Source organism: Danio rerio, chromosome 16 (assembly GCF_052040795.2).
Source record: "Danio rerio strain M-AB ecotype USA chromosome 16, GRCz13ab, whole genome shotgun sequence".
Lineage (NCBI taxonomy): Eukaryota > Metazoa > Chordata > Actinopteri > Cypriniformes > Danionidae > Danio > Danio rerio.
In genome coordinates this window covers 3761754-3781608 of record NC_141036.1, presented here as the reverse complement: position 1 = coordinate 3781608, position 19855 = coordinate 3761754, and the positions used below count along the sequence as shown (strand labels likewise).

The following is a 19855-nucleotide window of genomic DNA, read 5'->3' as shown; positions in this document are numbered from 1 at the left end:
CATGTCTTTGGACTGTGGGGGAAACCGGAAACCACACGAAGGCAGGGAGAAGATGCAAACTCCACACAGAAACCCCACCTGGACAAAAGTTCAAACCAGCGACCCTTCTTACTGTGAGGCGACAGCACTACCTACTGCGCCACTGCCTCGCCTTACAATATCATATAACATTATTTCTAAAAATGTAATATAAAGCTTACAAATTAAATGCATATTTGTAAATAAATATTGTAGTTGTAAAGCTGTATGGTAAGCAATTATACACACTGAAAGAAATATATACTGTAATACAACTTATTAAATATTTTAGTGCAGAAAAAAAGGCATGCACATTATGATACCAGCCGACAAAAATAAATGCTTATAATGTGACAAAAAATAGAGAGTTTTGAGAAAAAGAACCACCCATTTCACCAGGCTGGCTATGGGCCTGGGCACATATATGATAACAAAGCTCTTGTTCTGTCTTAAAGCTGTTCTTGCACAGCGGGAGGGATGAAATGATCAAAAGCTGTTGTCTTCAGCTAATGCGTGCCTGTTAAACAACATGCAAGAACTCATTTTGTTTTGCATATTGGATTATGCCAGAAACTCACATGCTGCCTCAAAACAAAACAGCAATGTGTCTAAGTATTGTTTCTTCCCTCAAATAACCTTCAGATGTAGCAGTAACTGGAAACCTCTTGCACCTTGTCTCATTCGGTCACCGTTGCTGTGCAAATAAAGAGCAATTTGTGTCTTCCGTTTAATTTACCTCCTAACAAGGAAGCAAATGAGGTGTTTAAACATAAGCATAAGTTAGTGGATCATAAAGCAAATTGGATTAGTGTACAAAGCGCTGTTAATTACAAGCCTCCGTTAATGACCAGCTGAAGTTTCTCGTAGCATGCTTTGCTGCTGCAATGGGGTATGCAAATATATGTGGAATGTAATGTAAAGTCATGTAAGATTAGAACTGCTGTTTTATTCATTAGTCAATGAATTATCAGGTAAAGTTGGACAAAGTTCAAAGCAAAGGCTGATTTTTGGCTCATTTCCACTGACTGGTACAGTACGGTACGGTTCAGGTCGATACGGGTCACCTTTATCAGGCTTGCATTTCCACTAAACAGATGCTTTATACACATAAAAACTTGTGTATAAAAGTTTATTACTAACTTTTCTATGAACAGAAGTTTATTATAACTGCAGATCAATGACAGTGCGAAATAGCCTACTGTAACGTCTGTAATTATATTAAATAAATAAATAAATGCAACATATATGAACACATACAGCCCCTTACAGCCCCCGTTATGTTGCCAACTACAGAAAAACTACACACAGCAGACATTTCGTCCTTAATTTGGTTCAAAACAACAAAAAGTATAGCCTACAGTCAGTGAAAACCTCTCATCTGTGTCTGCAATCTTCAGCAGCACATGTGGCCTCTGTTAGAGAGTCATTCCATCCTTCCCAGTTCATATTTCTCCAAAAGGTGATGATAAAAATTAAAACAAGGCAGTTTGTTCACGTTTGCTGAAGAGATAACGTGCTACTTTCACTCTCGCGTTTGTCCTTTTCTTTCTGAATGTTTCATTCTCGCGTTTGTCAGCTTCTCACAGAATCGGGTCTCCAAAGCTTGTCAATAATCAAGCGCACATTACTATTATCAGCTCAAGAAGTTTGTTATTTATACAGATATAGGCGAGCGCAAGCAAGAAAGCGAAACCGCTCGCTCCTCAGACTGACTCGTAAAAAACTCTGAGGCACAAGGTAGATTCTGCTCTACTCCAAGCCTTGTGGCCATTCATCAAGAAGACGACAAGGTTTGAGCCTGGATTGACCATTATATGTATATATAATCCTGCTGTAATCTCTCGCTGTGTATTTCAAACATGGCGGGTCCTTTGTTTACATTCTGGCTTGTTGCGTAAGTTAATGACGTATCTCAGTAAACCAATAGCGTTCAGCTGCACGTCTAGCTCCGCCTTTTGGTACCTTTTCTTGTGTTTGGAACCGTTTCGAAAGGGTGCCGAAAAAGTGGTATGGTGCGGTTTGGTTCGGTATGCCTTTTGACAGTGGAAACGGCCATAAAAGCGTACCAAACCGAACCGTACCGTACCACTCAGTGGAAAGGGGCCATTATACTTCTGTGTCGAGTCATCGGCATGCGCATGCCTTGTATGTAGTTTTTTATACTTCTGCATGCTCTGCAATAACACCTCCAAAACGCTAGCTGGCAGAAGGTTTTCATGTTCCTCTGTGCCATGTTTCTTTGTGGGTGGTTTTGTTTTTTTGAACACCTCCTTAATGTACCAGTAGCTCAAACTTGCTCATTCAGAGGCAGGTACCATGCGATAACTTAAATCATAAGGTAAACACAAAACAACGATGCAGTGGCATAGTAGATAGTGCTGTCACCTTGCAGCAAGAAGGTCGCTGGTTCAAGCCTCGGCTGGTTCAGTTGGCGTTTCTGTGTGGAGTTTGCATGTTCTCCCTGCGTTCGCATGGGTTTCCTGCGGGTGCTCCGGTTTCCCCCACAGTCCATAGACATGTGGTACAGGTTATTTGGGTAGGCTAAATTGTCCGTAGTGTATGAGTGTAAATGAGTATGTGTGGATGTTTCCCAGAGATGGGTTGTAACTGGAAGGGCATATGATGCTTTAAACATGTGCTGGATAAGTTGGCGATTCATTCTGTTGTGGCGGCCCTGGATAGATAAAAGAGCTAAGCCGAAAAAAAAATGAATGAATGAAACACAAAACATCTGGAGCTCCTTCACATGACTCAACACTAAAGGTTGGCTCCATCGGCACGCATTCACACGGGGCTTCAGAGTCAATGCTTGACGAAGGGCGTGTCTGAAGTTGGGGTTGATGTGACTGTCATAGCAGCGTCAGCCAATGAAATTTGTCCCCAATTGGCAACTGAGCTGGGGTATTGCATAAAGCGCTCTGATTGGCTGACACTGATATGTTGGTGCTTAAAAAGTTGAGAATTTCCCAATTTTTGAAGCAAGCAACGCCACTTAAGTGGTGCCGAAAGATCCAAGAGGCAGCTGACATCACCCATTCAAAGTGAATGAGAAGTGTTGGCGCTGATGCCCCATGTGAATAGGGCGTCAGGCTCATGGCTTTCAGCCACTACCAAGCTGATCAGTCACAGAGCTTGAGCTACATGTCGTTGCAACGTGTAGTTACATTTTTTGAGAGGTGCACGCCATCGTTGCCGTTAGCCACGACAAGGGCTATGCAACCGCACAAAGGCTGTGCCGTAGCATAAGTTGACGCAAAAGTATAAATCAGCCTTAAAATACAAAAAAAAAGCATATGTATTTTATCAAACCTGATCTCACTAACTATCAACTATTTGAGCCTCGACTGGGTCAGTTGGCATTTCTGTGTGGAGTTTGCATGTTACCCCGTGTTAGCAAGGGATTTATCCGGGTGTTCGGGTTTCCCCCACACTCCAAACACATGCGCTATAGGTGAATTAAATAAGCTAAGTTGTTTGTAGTGTATGTGTGTGAATGCAAGAGAGTATAGGTGTTTCCCAGTATTGGGTTGCGGCTGAAAGGGCAACTGCTGCGTAAAACATGTGCTGAATAAGTTGGTGGTTCATTCCGCTGTGGCAACCCCAGAATAATAAAGGGACTAAACCGTAAAGAAAATGAATGAATTAATATTTTTAAAGCCATCTGCACTCTACAGAGTGAGAAACCTTCTCATCTGTTAAACTGAACAGGCACACTTTCAAAAAATGCAATGTGAGTGCAGGCTAAGGGGGAGAGGGGAGGAGGAGACAACCACATGAAGTGAAACATTCATCTAAGGCTTAAATCTAAAAGTGCACCATTTTTAAAACTATTGATTCATCTATAAAAGAGTCATAGTAGTTTGAATGAATCACCGCTGTAACGAGTCTTTAGTGGTGTTAGCGTGACGTTGATATGAAACCCCCAGCCCCGCCCTCAAATACTGTAGCAGATCCCGATTGAATCATGTCACAAAGACGCTGTTCTCTGAAGTGTGAGCGAAAGTTAGTGTTATTTTCCCGACCCAAAGATGAGGCTGTGAAGATTCGGGGTTGAAGTTTATTTTTGCAAAAATACCTCAGCATTATAGCCCCAGCCTTGTGCTGTGTTCCCGTCATTTTTCTGATGAGTGCTTCAGCAATCTACACACTTACAAAAGGGGATTTATCGGCCTAGAAAAGACTATTGATGTATGGGACTTTTCAGAGCTTGACAGGAACTTTACAGTACACAGTTTACACAAGTGTCAGTAACTTAAGTGCGATTAAAATAGTTGCCTCCTTGTGTTGTGTAGCTTGCAAATTATGTATTTAATTGTGTTTTGTTAATTGTAACCACACCACGTGGCTTTTACTGTATTTGGTTAACTCTTTATAATCTCATATTGCATCTAAAGCCACGTTGAAAACGCGACACATGCCGCTTTGTTTATGGATTTAAATGCATCAATTGTCATTGCTATAGCCACCGTCAGCTGTTCCCTCAACTACTAAAATAGTTCAGCTTTTACCACTGTGTTGATTAATACTGAATTTGTGTCACTATTTTTACTTATGGTTAAAAATAGAGCAATCTGTTGGTGTTTAACTGCATTGCATTAATGCACTCCTGCATTGGGCTCACACATACACTCTGCACTCTGACTACTTCCACAATGTTGATAAGCCATGGTGGGCATGGTCTCGCACTGAACGCAATCGACCAATCACAATGGACTGGGTCATCGGCTCAATCAGTGTAGATTAGCATCGCGCTAAGGAGTTTGGAAAGTGTTTCAGTGTCAAAGACAATGAAAGTGTTTTTTGACCCTGCATGCATATCAGACTGTTGTTGGAGACCCCTAAAACCAAAATATGACCCTTTTAATGCATAATAGGGGCTCTTTAAATCATATGCATATGTAGTAAGGTGTTGTCAGATGTTGTGGAACTCTGAGATTTGGGCTTTATGAATAATATAAGTTGTGATGATGCAGAAGTGGCCAGCCCTCCAGACAGAGATAGATACGGACAGCTATGTGGCTATTTGCAGGAATGATTTGTTGAGGAGTGACTGAACAATATGCAGAACTTCCTCTTTCTCGCTGCAGGGGATTGTTTGTGCAAAACTAGCTTAATTTGCTCAGATTCGCTGTGTGCTGATATTAGCGGGATTATTCACAGTACAACTATTTCAACTCCCTCCGCTGTCTGCCTCTTACTGCGTGTGTGTATGTGTGTGTATGCGAGTATGTTTGTGCTTTAATTAATTGTAAGCTCTTTTTTTTCTTGGTCATGTTTTGATTCTAATATCCCTCGAGTCAGATAGAAGAGTCTGGCTGAAATAGATTCACTGATTGATAAATCAACCGAATTGGTCCCACTGCAGAGTTAAACAAATAGCTTAAGATAAAACTGAGCTATACTTTTTTTTTTCTCATAAGTGCCGTTTTTTAAAATTTTTTTATTTGGATAGTGTGGTTACGTTATGTGATTTTTTTTTTAATGACTCACTACATGCTTAATTTGTTTTTGTTTTTTTATTTATTTATTTATTTATATATGTATGTATACAATCATTTATTCATACAATCAATTATATATATAATTTATGTATTCAAACATACATTTATTTATTTATTTATTTATTTGTTTATTTTTGACAAACAAATGCAGTGATAAGTTCATATCTTACGATATAATATACATTTTTATATTAGAAGCGAAAAATAACTAAAAACATATTTTTGTAAACAAATATTTATTTATTTATTTACTTATATTTACATTTACATGTATATTTATAGTTTTTATTAATTAATTTATTCATTATAAAAGTCATTTTTATATTTAGATACAAAAATAACTAAAACATTGTTTGTATACACATATTTATTTATTCACATTTATATTTATTTATTAATATTTACATTTATATTTTTATTCATTTATTTGGTTATTTTTGATAAATATATACAGTGAACAGTTTACAGTTTATCTCATTATACAATAAACATTTTTATATTTAAATACAAAAATAACTAAACATATATTTTGTGAACAAATTTTTATTTATTTATTATTCTTTTTTATTAGTTTATTTATTTATTTTTGGCAAACATACAGTGCAAAGTTTAAATGTCACTATATAATACACATTTTTATATTTGGATACAAAAATAACTAAAACATTTGTTTGTAAACAAATATTATTGATATATATATATATATATATATATATATATATATATATATATATATATATATATATATATATATATTATTATTATTATTATTATTTATTTTTATGTATTTTTATTGCTTTTTATTTATTATTATTATTTATTATTTTTTTATTAATAATATTATTATTTATTTGTATGTCTTTTTATTGCTTTTTAATTTATTATCATTATTATTATTATTATTATTATTATTATTATTATTATTATTATTATTATTATTATTATTATTATTATTATTATTATTATTATTATTATTGAGACAGTTCATTCCATTGTGGTGATCCCTGATAAATAAAGTACTAAGTTGAAGGAAAATGAAAGAATGAATTATTATTGACGTTTGTAGAAATTAAACAATTGAATGTTTCATCTAATGGAAATCTGCATGTATAGAATGTTTAAAAATGTTTCAATCTATTTCCATGTTTTTTTAACAGTTATTTATATTGATTTGAGTGCCAAACATTAATTATTGTATGTTGCTGTTTTTTCTTTTTCTTTTAAACTATATTCATGCGGCACAGATTTACAGAGTTTGCAGTTTTCTTAGAATCAAACCATGCAGTGATTTGTTTATAGATAATGCTGCATATTAAGCTGGAATAGGAGTATTCGGGCACCGGAAAAAAAGCACCTTTAATAATAACAGCACTACAGCATTATCAGATTGTACGTTCCACGCTTTTTCCTTTGTTCAACATTTTCTTTGGCGAAATTGAATTGGGAAGCAATCTCCTTTTGGTGGAATTGTCCTTCCTCTATGTTAATGTATTCAGAGTGTATGCAAGGGCCTGGATACTCCAGCACAACCCTATTGGCATAAAAACACAAGAGCCAATCAGCTAATGCTTCTGGATGAGCTCAGCACACGGCCGCTAATGCACTTTTTGCAATGTGGATAGGTCACGCAGGTAAGCCAAACACACTCTGAATGAACAAATTTCATCTTTTTCTAGGTGGGCAAGTGGAGTGCATCCGGAGGGCTCAACATCACAGAGGTTCCACGGCAGAACGGCATGAACATCACAGATTCGCTCTCCAACCGCTCGCTGGTCATCACCACCATACTGGTAAGGTCATTAGACGGCGCATGCAGAAATCTGCAGAATTTCCTGCCCATTATTGAGTCTATTTGTCATTAACTTATGTAAATGTGTGTAAATTAGTGATGTGTGGATTTATTTTTATTGTTGTTTTATTATTATTATTATTATTATTATTATTATTATTATTATTATTATTATTATTATTATTATTATTATTGTATTATTTTGATTATCATTATGATTATTTTATCATTATCACTGTTATTTATTGTTATTATTATTTCTATTATTATTATTATTATTATTATTATTATTATTATTATTATTGTTGTTGTTGTTGTTGTTGTTGTTGTTGTTGTTGTTATTGTTTTATTTTAATCATCAATATTATTATTTTTATCATTATCATTGTTATTTATTATTATTAGTAGTAGTAGTAGTAGTAGTAGTAGTAGTAGTATTGTTGTTGTTGTTTTTGTTATTATTGTATTATTTTTGTTATCATTATTATCATTTTTATTATTATTATCATTATTATTATTATTATTATTATTATTATTATTATTATTAATAATATTATTATTTCGATTATCATTATGACTATTTTTATCATGATCACTGTTATTTATTATTATTATTAATAATAATAATAATAATAATAATAATAATAATATTATTATTATTATTATTATTATTGTTTTATTTTAATTATCAATATTATTATTTTTATCATTATCATTGTTATTTATTATTATTATTAGTAGTAGTAGTATTGTTGTTGTTGTTGTTTTTGTTAATATTGTATTATTTTTATTATCATTATTATTATTTTTATTATTATTATTATCATTATTTTAATTATTATTATTATTAATATTATCAATTTCATACTGTTATATTATTATTATTATTATTATTATTATTATTAATATTATTGTTGTTGTTGTTATTATTTTATTATTTTATTGTTATTATTATTATTGTTATTATTGTTATTATTTTATTATTATTATTATTATTATTATTATTATTATTATTATATAAGCTCAGCACATGGGCGCTAATGCACTTAAAAGTATAAAAACTAAAATATTGATATCTCTTATACCAGCTCTGTATGTTCTAAAATCGATTATCTTATCAAAATATCGATAGTTCAGTAATTTGGAGCACATATGTAGTTTATTGGAAATAGAAATACAGTGGAAAGTGACCACAATTACCCTTATTTATCTGAATAATGCCAACTTAGTCGGAACTACTTATTCTTCCACATGCCAAGTCATGTGCGTAATATGGCACTGTACAACTGCAGAGCACGCAAGCTAGCCACTCATTCCGCTGGCACACCGGTGCTGTTAGGGTGAGACAGACATCACTTTCAGAGTTCTTAGGTGCAGCAGGTACAGAGGGAGAAAATGTGGTGATGTGACTGTATTTTGGGGCTTGGGTTTTTGTGACAATGACAAAACAACGGAAAAAGGTTTAAAATTTCCAAGGGGACCAGTCCTGACTTTTTGTCATTTAAATATTTCACAGTGTATACTCTCAAAATCATTCCACCTAAGTCCGCAGACATTTTTTACAAAGTTCTGCGCAGAAATAGCAAAAGATATCCGCAGATTCTGTCTGGTTCTGGTAATCGGCATGAGTGCTCATTCTCCAAATTTCACTTTCTTTTCTAGTGTTCTTCAGCTCATTTGAGGTCAGCGTATGAGCTGCTTTTCCAGTAATGAAACATGTACATGCTCCAGATTCTCATTTCCTCTCAGTGAAATGCCAAATAGCTCTGTCCCTTTCAGCGTCTCAGTCCTTGAAATAAATTGACCTGGCTGAATCAACAAAACAAGGTGTCTTGCTTGGTTTGAAACAAAGTTCGCGGCTCAACCCTCTTCTCTGACAGCTTTAGAAAGCAGAATAACAATCATGGATGGGAAATAGCAGCAGCTCTGAGCTTACTTTTGCAATCTGAATTTGTAAATGAAACTTAAAGGGATAGTTTACTCACACTCCAGTGGTTCTAAGCTTTTTTTTTTTTTTACAGCATAACATTTTCATAGGTTAAATAATAAGCATATAAATGCACTTCAGTTCAGATTAAACATTTTGATTGATTGACAGTCTTAAAAATAAGCATTGTATTTGAATGGCTACCCTTGCAGATACTTTAATCAGTCAGAATACTTAATAGACAATTCCACAGACACAATTTATTTTCCCTCCATGAGATATTTTCAGAGCTCTACCAGAGATGTACGCCCTTAACTTATTGCTGTTACAGGCAGATGTGTGCTGTAATCCTGCCTTGCCCAATGTCACTCGCCAGATAATAGACATGTCTTAAAATACATTGCTTTCCCTTTCAACTCTGCATTCTCACAAAGGCCCAGAGGGCTGCATTTATGCATGTCGCAAGAATGTTTAGGGATTTTTTTGTGCTACTGAAAAGAGCGTCTGCGGACTTATTTTGGACAGGCGTATGAGTTATCAACAGGGATAAACACTGTCATTAAATGTGGACTGAGCTGCAAGGCTATAATTATGAGTTAAGGTCTTTGATAGGATATAATCAGCGATTTTCTAGTACAAAGCAGTGGTCCTGGGTTTTGTTGTCTTAGATGGCAACCAAGTATGTTGTGCTCTTTAAAAACATTAAACAAAGGTATTAAATAAAGGTAAAAAATAAACAGAATAAAAATTAATAATAACCGAGAACACATACCAGTTACGACAGAGGAAATGTGTTTCAACATATGTTATATGTAGCTTATGTAAGGGGACTTGTATTTTGAATAATCCCACTTAAGCAGTGACTGTTGTGCCATTATAAACCTACCACGTTCAAGATTTGGTTTCTTTCAAGTCAGTGATCTTCACTGCCTGATTGAGGTTTGATATAAAGGGCTCTATTTTAACGATCTAGGCGCAAAGTCTAAAGTGCATGGCATGTGTTAAAGTGCATTAAGGCCATGTCTGAATTCACTTTAGCTACTTTAAGGGCAGAAAAAAATACGCTTTGCGCCACGGTGCATGGTCTAACAGGGTTGTACTTATTAACTTAAAGAGTTTTGGGTGTTTTTTGAGCATAACCTGTATTAAACCAATCAAAGTCTCCCATTCCCTATAAGAGTCAGTTGCGTAGCACTACAGCATATTTGCTATTTACATGGCAGACTTTGTAAGTGAAAAAACTGAACACTTCACTAGCAAGAAAACAGTTAAAGAGAGCATCTGCAGCACAAGGATAAAGAACGAGCCTCCTCCATTCAGCCTCTTTACTTTCTCTTTACTTTACTTCTACTCTTTACACCTTTTCTTTTGTGGAGTGAGGAAACGGTGGAAACTCACTACACTGAAGACATTCATTAGCACACATATTTAATTACATTTGTTAAGCACAAAGATATATTTATTTCAAGAGTTCCCACTTAGATATGCCTGGCATTTATAGCAGGTTTGGCATGCTGTCCTGGGAGAGAACCCTGAGCTCAGAGATATTTGAGCCCAGTGCTCCCACCCAGTCTAGAAGCATATCAGAGGATCCGAGATTAGGTAGGTCTCAATCGCTCCCCCTTTAGAAGGGGAGAAAAAGGAGGAGATGGGATGGAAGGGGGGGATTCTTCCAAAAAGAAGATATGGAAAAAGCAATACGGAGCAATACGGAGAAAGTGATCCATTTATATTAAGCTAAGATCATTCTGATTGGATTATTACTGCAATATATATATATATATATATATATATATATATATATATATATATATATATATATATATATATATATATATACATACATACATACATACATACATACATACATACATACATACATACATACATATACATACATACATACATACATACATACATACATACATATATATATATATATATATATATATATATATATATATATATATTTTTTTTTTTTTTTTTTTTTTTTTTTTTTACTTTTTTTAATATATATATCTAAAGTGAAAATGCCAGCATTTTTTTTAAATAATTTTTTGTATCGGCATAATCATATGGTTATTGGCAGACAAAAGAACTATTCATTGAACACACACTGATGTTTTTCTGCTTTATTAAGTAATCTGGCATAGTAATGACATACTGCTGTTTAATCATGCAGATTTGAGAAGATTGCCTTTTCTGAAAAAAAAAAGCTCAAGATAAGTTTATGACATGTCTGTATTTAAAATACATTATAATTAGCTGCCTTAGTATTCACAGAAAACTATTACATTACATCGCAGGTGAAGGAAATTGTCAAACCATTGTTTTGAGCAACAGAAACCATAATAAAAATGACAATTTACAATCCTGTTTAACAACCTGATGTTTATGAAGTCTAAATTGTACCTTTATTAAAGATTGATGTAGAGAAACATTACATGGATCAAATATTCATTATAGATAAACGTTGTCTGTGTGGCACTGTGTGGTTTACTGTGATTCCAAGTATTTCCAATTTGTGAGTTTTTAAGTAGGTGCTGGCAGCCATTGTTGTAATTTCCCCAAAAAACAAAATCTATATTTACCCATGTGACAACAAGGCTTGTCTCCAATAAATAGTGTATTTTACAGTTGTGGAAACACCATGTCTTTTCAAAATGCCCCTGATCTTAACAGATCCCTCTTGAATTATTGTTCACAAAACTGTAAAGCATCTATTAGTCTTAAGCAGACTGGACAGAGCAGAAAATTGCAATGAAAGTGATTCTCAGATTCAGGTCCATGTCTAAAGTGCTATTCCTGTTTTCAGATGCCAGCTGAATACTTCGCATCTTCTCTCCACCTTGAATTTTTTCACTTTTGTTCTGTCTTTCCGGTCTAGAATGGAAAATGTTGTCAGGGCTTCGGTAAGTTTGATAGTGATGGTCACCTTGAGGGAGTTTGATCAAAAGCACTGGAAGCAATAAATAGAGCAATCCTAAAATAACCACCGATGCTGACATACTGCTTCATTAAAACGTCTTTATCTGTCTCCATTACGGAAATATCACAGGTCAAGGGATCTGCTTTGTCAAGGACTAATCCACTGAATTTCCTCCTCAATAGCCCATCAACATTAAGCAGAACCAATCGACAATACCGAATCTCTTGCGCTTGGAGGTCTTTATGCTTTTTAAGGAATGTCTTTGGTGGTCCCCACTTGATACACTTTCAGGGTTTGGTACATACCTGGGTTGGTCAGGGGTCAAACCCTTTTTGTTATTCATTCGCAATACCTTGGAGGTCTCAAGAGAGAGACCAAAGAGTAATTCAATAGATGTAAAGCCCTCTCTTGTCAAAGTACATGATGAAATATATTGAAGAATCTAATCACTGATTAGCATTTGATTAAAGCATTCCACTAAATCACCTGCTTGTAGAATGGAAAATGAAGTATACCAACTTGCACAATCCCAGCACAAGCTGGGAAACTTATAAGGCACCATAGTAACAGTATTACCTTTTTGTACTTGATATAATTTACAGTTTGTTCTTTGTTTTTCTGTCATGGCGTTCAGAGTGTGAATTACAGAAGGGTTTGGAGGGATTGATACCCATAATAAACGCTTGATCCCCTCTGAAGGACATCAAAACAAGATGTATGGGGGGGGTTCAGCACTTTAATACTGATAAATAGTTTACTCTGCTATGTATTTTAAATAGTAATGTTATTAATTAAAATAATAGATAATATAAATAAACATTTGACCACCCTCTAACAGTTCATACCACTGTGAATGCACCAATCAGGCAGATTGGTGCAGCGGCAGCAGTAATGCGGTCGATGTACCGGTCCATTGTGGAAAATAAGGAGTTGAGCCGAAAGGCAAAGCTCTCGATTTGCCGGTCAATCTTCGGTCCTGCTCTCACCTATGGTCATGAGCTTTGCCTCATGACCGAAAGGCAATGATCTTGCATAAAAGTGGCCGAAATTAGTTTTGCAGGGTGGCAGGGCACAGGGTGAGGAGCTCTGAGCTCAGACTAGAGCCGCTGCTCCTCCACATCGAGGGAAGTCAGCTGAGGTGGCTGGGGCATCTGTTTTGTATGCCACCTGGACACCTCCGGAGGTGTTCCAGGCATGTCCCACTGGGAGGAGGCAGCAGGGAAGAACCAGGACATGCTGAAGGGACTATGTCTCTTGGCTGGCATGAGAATGCCTAGGGATCCCCCGGAGGAGCTGGAGGAATAGGGGAAAGGGAAGTCTGGAATTGTCTCCTAAGACTGCCGTCCCCGCGACCCAGCCCCAAATAATAATGAGATGAAATAAGCTCCCTTATCCTCCATAGATAGCAAGTGTCCCGAGACATTCAAAGTCCAGAAAAGGAAACAAAAAATGTGTACTTGTGTTACTTCGGTGATTCAGCTGTAATCATACGAAGCTCCAAGAACATTTTTGTGCGGCAAAAAATGTGAAAATGACCTTGTTCACCAATCAGAGTGCATGTTTACTACTGGCAAAACAACACTTGCTTGTTTCACTGCTGATTCTACAGGCAATACAACATATTCAGCATAGTAAACACTTTTTTTTAATACCTTTATGTTTAAGAGTGCAGTAATCCCTGCATAGTGGTAATCCACTTAAAACGGCAGATGTTGCAGGACCTGGTATAGGCCCAACAACAAGGAGACACCCAGATGTAGTACAATTCTCCAAATGCCAAGCCACTCCTCAGACTTTCTGTAATTGGTACCGGTGCAGTCAGGTTAAGGCAAAGATTTCCATATTGTTTATGCAGAAGATGGGAATGGTCCTATAGGTAGCCAGCTGACTTTACCCAGTGTGATTGATCTTCTTGAAACTGCCATCCCTTCAACTATACATTGTGAATTCAGGATATATGTTTAGGGTGACTGTGTCAGGGAATATGTTCGTTGTACATCACATCTGTTGCCAGGATGTTTTATTCACAAACATTCCTGGCTAACACTGACTTTTCACTGTGGCTCAGAATAACAGGACTGTGCTTCAGTTTTGAGAGCCCTCAGGACCAATGTCTCCAGGGTTGTGGCTGTGCTTTCTTTCTTTACCTCTTCTATTCGCTGGCTAACATTTCAATACCTTATGCCAGCCCTCCTGCACGAGCCAATCCCAAGAACATCCCAGGGTCTTTCATGTATAGCACAGCTTTCTTCATAGTAAGGGAATGCAGGAAGCAGGACAAATAATGACCTGTAGAGATTGTCAGGGACCATCAGAAAGGGGAAATAATCTCCAGAAAGTAAAGTGTGATGGCTGAGGCATGGGAATTAAATAATTTATTTTCAAGTGTGTTTCTTAAAGGGATTGTTAACCCAAAAATGAGAATGCCTGGGCCAATTCCTTCCCTACTCAAATGCTTCTAAACGTCTCTGAATTTCTGCTATATATACTGTATATATACGTATACTGTCTTTAGTGTACTATATAGTATTGAAGTATGCGATTTAGTATTGAAGTATGCAAAGTTTGAACACCTCTGCCCTAATAGTACATATTAGTACCTTAATAGAGGATACCTACAGTACTTATTTTCGTAGTCAACGGGATCATAAAACTACTTTACTCTGCATAAACTACATTTTACACCACTTAAGATGACAAAGCAAACATCAAAATAATACTGGTTATTTTTATTTAATGTCAGTAGTGGTACTACGGCGACATTATGGCACAGTGGCTAGCATGGTCGCCTTACAGCAAGAAGGTCATTGGTTTGAGTCTCAGCTGGGTCAGTTGGTATTTCTGTGTGGAGTTTGGATGTTCTTCCCATGTTGGCGTGGATTTCCTTTGGGTTCCTTTGGGTGCGGTTAACCACCCATCCAAACACATGCGCTATAGGTGAATTGGTTAATCTAAATTGTCTGTAGTGTATGTCTTGGTCCTTCGGTTTAGAGGTTGAGCTTTGGGCTAGCAACCCACCTCCTAAAAACTAGATGTTACAAAACACCAGTATGGCGTGGCTCAATATCAACTTCGATATACATGGCCCTGGGAGTGTGTAAGTAAGTAAGTGGCACATAAACAATTTACGCTCGTAGAAATCTTACATTTTGTGGCGTGCCTTTTTCATCTCTTTGTTTTATCCATGAGCTAGTGTCAGGGTGTGCTCAGTTATGTGTGCATGAAAGTGGACAGAATCAGAAAGCTCAGCTCATTTGAAACTGCATCTCTCATCTGATATCTTGTGTTTGTACAGGAGGAGCCATACGTCATGCTTAAGAAGTCTGACAAGGCACTCGTCGGCAATGACCGCTTTGAGGGCTTCTGCATAGACCTGCTTAAGGAGTTGGCCAGCATTCTAGGTTTCTCCTACGAAATCCACCTGGTGCCAGACGGAAAGTATGGCTTTCAAGATGACAAGGGCCAGTGGAACGGGATGATAAGAGAACTCATGGAACACGTAAGTGTTTAGCGGTTAACTAATAAGTAGGCCTACTAACAATGCAGTTTCCGCTGATTCAGATTTCCGCATTGCTAATTACGCCTTTCACTTTTTGATGTCTAAACAAAATGCCAAGATGACACAATAATGCAATTAACCGAATGAGTTGCTCGCTTCTTTTCTCTGAAACGCATCTTGCAAAGGTGACAGAACACACCTGGATTGCATTGACACACGGTGAAGACACAGCAGCAAGTGCTGCCGCAGCAAATATACGTTTAAATGCCTCTACCGAGTCAGCAGAACTGCACAATGCTGAAAGCCGATGTACCCCAAGTCCATTCTCTAGCATCTCAGTGCTGTCAGATTGGGGACGGGTGTAAGCCCTGTGACAGGGAAGGGTGCTGCTGTGCTGGCGTCTCATCCCATCGCCCTTTCGCCGTCCTCACCTTCTGAGGTCACCAGAAGCCCGGGGCTGGAGAGCTGTAATAGCTTAAGTGGCATTTAGTGGAGGAAGTCATATGGGGGGAGTCAATGGCGAGGTGCTGCAAGGGTTGGGAGAGGTGACTTACTGCAGCGGCACTTAATCTTCCATGTGCTTTGGCCAGATCCGGCCCGATTGCAGTCACCTTGAGGCGAACAAAGGGATTATGGCTGGAAGAGTCAAAAATTGAGATGGCGTGCGTATGTGACCGCAGGTGAAAAAGTATGAGAAGTACATACAGTAGGAAGTAAGAAAGTTTAATTAGAATGTTAGCACACTGAATTCACTGTAAAAACAAAAAACTCATGACAAAAAGTCAAGACAACTATTTATTTTTTGTTGTTGCTTTAACTTGATTTAATAAGTTAAGCAGGTTTCAATTATTCTTTTTTTTAATTATAAAAAGTTTAATATTTAATATTTAATATTCTAATATTCTAATATTTATAGTCAGTTTGATTAATATACAGTTGAACTCAGAATTATTAGCCCCCCTGATTTATTAAACCCCTGGTTTATTTTTTCAACACATTTCTAAACATAATAGTTTTAATAACTCATTTATAATAACTGATTTATTTTATCTTTACTATGATGACAGTAAATAATATTTGGCTAGATATTATTCAAGACACTTCTATAGAGCTTATAGTGACATTTGAAGGCTTAACTAGGTTAATAAAGTTAACTAGGCAGGTTAGGGTAATTAGGCAAGTTATTGTATAACGATGGTTTGTTCTGTAGACTATCGAAAAAAAAGTTAGCTTAAAGGGGCTAATAAATTTGCCCTTAAAATAGTTTTAAAAAATTTTATAACTGCTTTTATTTTAGCCGAAATTTAACAAATAAGACTTTCTCCAGAAGAAAAAACATTATCAGACATACTGTGAAAATTTCCTTGCCTACAGATTTTATCATAATAATAATTTGAAACATTAAAATAAAACAAATATTAAATTGTTCATTCTATTTTGGATGTTTTTGTAAGGCTCCAAGGGACATCTTTCCGATTCTGTGTGGTATATATGAGGTAATTATTCAGTCCAAACAGGGTTGTGGAAGGGCCTGTGCTTTCAGGACTGTAGACTCGGACCCTCGCAGCAATAACATGTCTTCTCCCCCTCATAATCTGAGACATTCAGACAGAAGAGCCTAATGAGTGTGGAGCAGAGCACAGACAATATGGACAATAAATAAATAAATAAAAATACAATGCAATGAATTACGCAACAGTGAATCCTTACTTTTCAGGCAATCCCCGCTTAGTTTAGCACACACCTGAGCTTTCTTAAATAAAAAGTGTCTTTCACATATAATCGACGTATAAGCTTGTTGATAAGCTGTTTGATGAATAAATATGGATTTCGCGTTGTTTATATAATTGTTTATGTCCTCGCTACAACATACTGTTAATGCTAGAAACTGTGCATGTAGCTGATCAATTTTAACAAATAAAAATACTTACAGGTTGTGGCTCACAATCACAAGGGGTTTTTAGCTGAATCCAACACTAAGCTAGGAGAGATTCTGGATTCTGGAGATTCCCTTTGCATTGAACGTTGAGCGTCTTACATTCAGAGATGTGATTATGTTAACACAGCTACAGTTTAAAATATGATATGGTAGTGGACCACCCATTTAAACATGCTTGTTTGTTGTAAAAAAAATCTTAATAATGACAAAAAATACTCATTTGTGCATCTATTTACTTTATTATTTGTAGCTGGTGTGTTCTGGGAAATTTTCTTACTTTCATGTTGATTTTACATCATATTCAAATGATTCACAGTCTAATAGTTTAACTGTCAACTGTTTATTAAACCAAGGAAAATGTTTAGAGAACATGGCCCAAGTGACTGTACTATGTTTTCTTTTTTTATATTACCTTTCGTGAAATTTGTAACATAGTTTTTTGATTGTAAACACTGCACTAACGGCCTACATAACTTTTTTTGTCTTGTTTCTAGTCCAAATATTTTTTAAGGAGCTCCTATTATGCATTATTAAAGGTCATATTTTGGTCTTGAGGGCCTCCAACAACAGTCTGATATGCATACAAGGTCAAAAAACACTTGTACTGAAAAGTACCAAACTTTCTAATTTATTAGATATTTTTACATACTAAACTTGTTCTTGCTAATAAGGGGACTCGGTGGACATTTATGAAAACGCCATTAATAATAATAAACAAACCTAGTAATAATTGTTATTGAAAGCAAACTCTATTTACCTGCTCATAATCTGCTTCGTTTTTAATAACTGCCTAACCAACTGTCCGTCTGACGAATTGAAGCAGTTTAAAACCTGAGGCTCAACGCGACGGACTTGGGTGTGTTGTATAATTGAACCTTATCAGATGTCCTGCAGAGTATCGAAGGAGTTTTTATTTTGTTTTATTTTATAATTAGTTTCAATTTAATTTAATTTACATTCTTACTGATTGGATACTTGTACTTGTGCATACTAAACTTGTACACACTAATAAGGGGATTCGGTGGACATTTAAGAACATGCCATATTAATAATAATAAACAAACCTGGTAATAATTGTTATTGAAAGCAAACTCTATTTACCTGCTCATAATCTCCTCCGTTTTTAAAAATTGCTTTACTAACTATCTGTCTGAGGAATTGAAGCAGTTTTAGCTTCTTTAAATCTTGAAACCTGAGGCTCAGTGCGACGGATTTGGGTGTGTAGTATACTTGAGCCTTATCAGATGGCCTGCACAGTATTGAAGATGCATTTATTTAGTTTTATTTTATATTTAATTTAAATTTAATTTGCATTCTTATTGATTAGATACTTGTGCGTGCTAAACTTGTACACACTAATAAGGGGATTCGGTGGACATTTATGAACACGCCATTAATAATAATAAACAAACCTAGTAATAATTGTTATTGAAAGCAAACTCTATTTACCTGCTCATAATCTGCTTCATTTTTTAATAACTGCCTAACCAACTATCTGTCTGACTAATTGGAGCAGTTTAAGTTTTTTTTTTATTTATAAACCTGAGGCTCAACGCGACGGATTTGGGTGTGTTGTATAATTGAACCTTATCAGATGTCCTGCAGAGTATTAAAGGAGCTTTTATTTTGTTTTATTTTATAATTAGTTTCAATTTAATTTAATTTGCATTCTTATTGATTAGATACTTGTGCGTGCTAAACTTGTACACACTAATAAGGGGATTCGGTGGACATTTAAGAACATGCCATTAATAATAATAATAAACAAACCTAGTAATAATTGTTATTAAAAGCAAACTCTATTTAACTGATCATAATCTCCTCCATTTTAATAGCTACTTAACCAACTATCTTTCTGAAGAATTGAAGCAATTTTAGTTTCATCAAATTTTGAAACCTAAGGCTCAATGCGACGGATTTGGGTGTGTAGTATACTTGAGCCTTATCAGATGGCCTGCACAGTATCGAAGGTGCGGTGTGTATTTTTAGGAGCACTCATTTTGCGGCTGAGTGCCCTTCTTGCTGCTGTCTATATAGATAAGCTGATCTGGAATCAGCAGACCTGAAAAGCAAACTAAGAAACAAGCTCTGGGACCTGACCTCGGCCTGCCACATGAGGCTGAGCTAGATAGAGTGTTTTCATGTGAGTAAACTCAAAGCCTTATCTCTGAAGAAGGATTTATGGACTCGGTGATTTCTCAACCGATTCTCACCAAATGTTGCAGCTTGAGCCTTTCATGAAAACTATTTAAG

The 19855-nt window shown here is 36.0% G+C and overlaps 1 protein-coding gene across 2 annotated transcripts in view; it reads left to right on the top strand.

Annotated features, from left to right (window-relative positions):
- Positions 1-19855, top strand: part of grik3 (glutamate ionotropic receptor kainate type subunit 3) — a 215317-nt gene that overhangs the window by 139463 nt on the left and 55999 nt on the right. For both annotated transcript variants that reach the window (XM_087286435.1, XM_087286434.1), the window contains exons 9-10: positions 7196-7309; positions 15460-15663. In XM_087286435.1, the coding sequence (XP_087142561.1) occupies positions 7196-7309; positions 15460-15663 (318 nt within the window). The remainder of the gene's footprint in view (positions 1-7195; positions 7310-15459; positions 15664-19855) is intronic.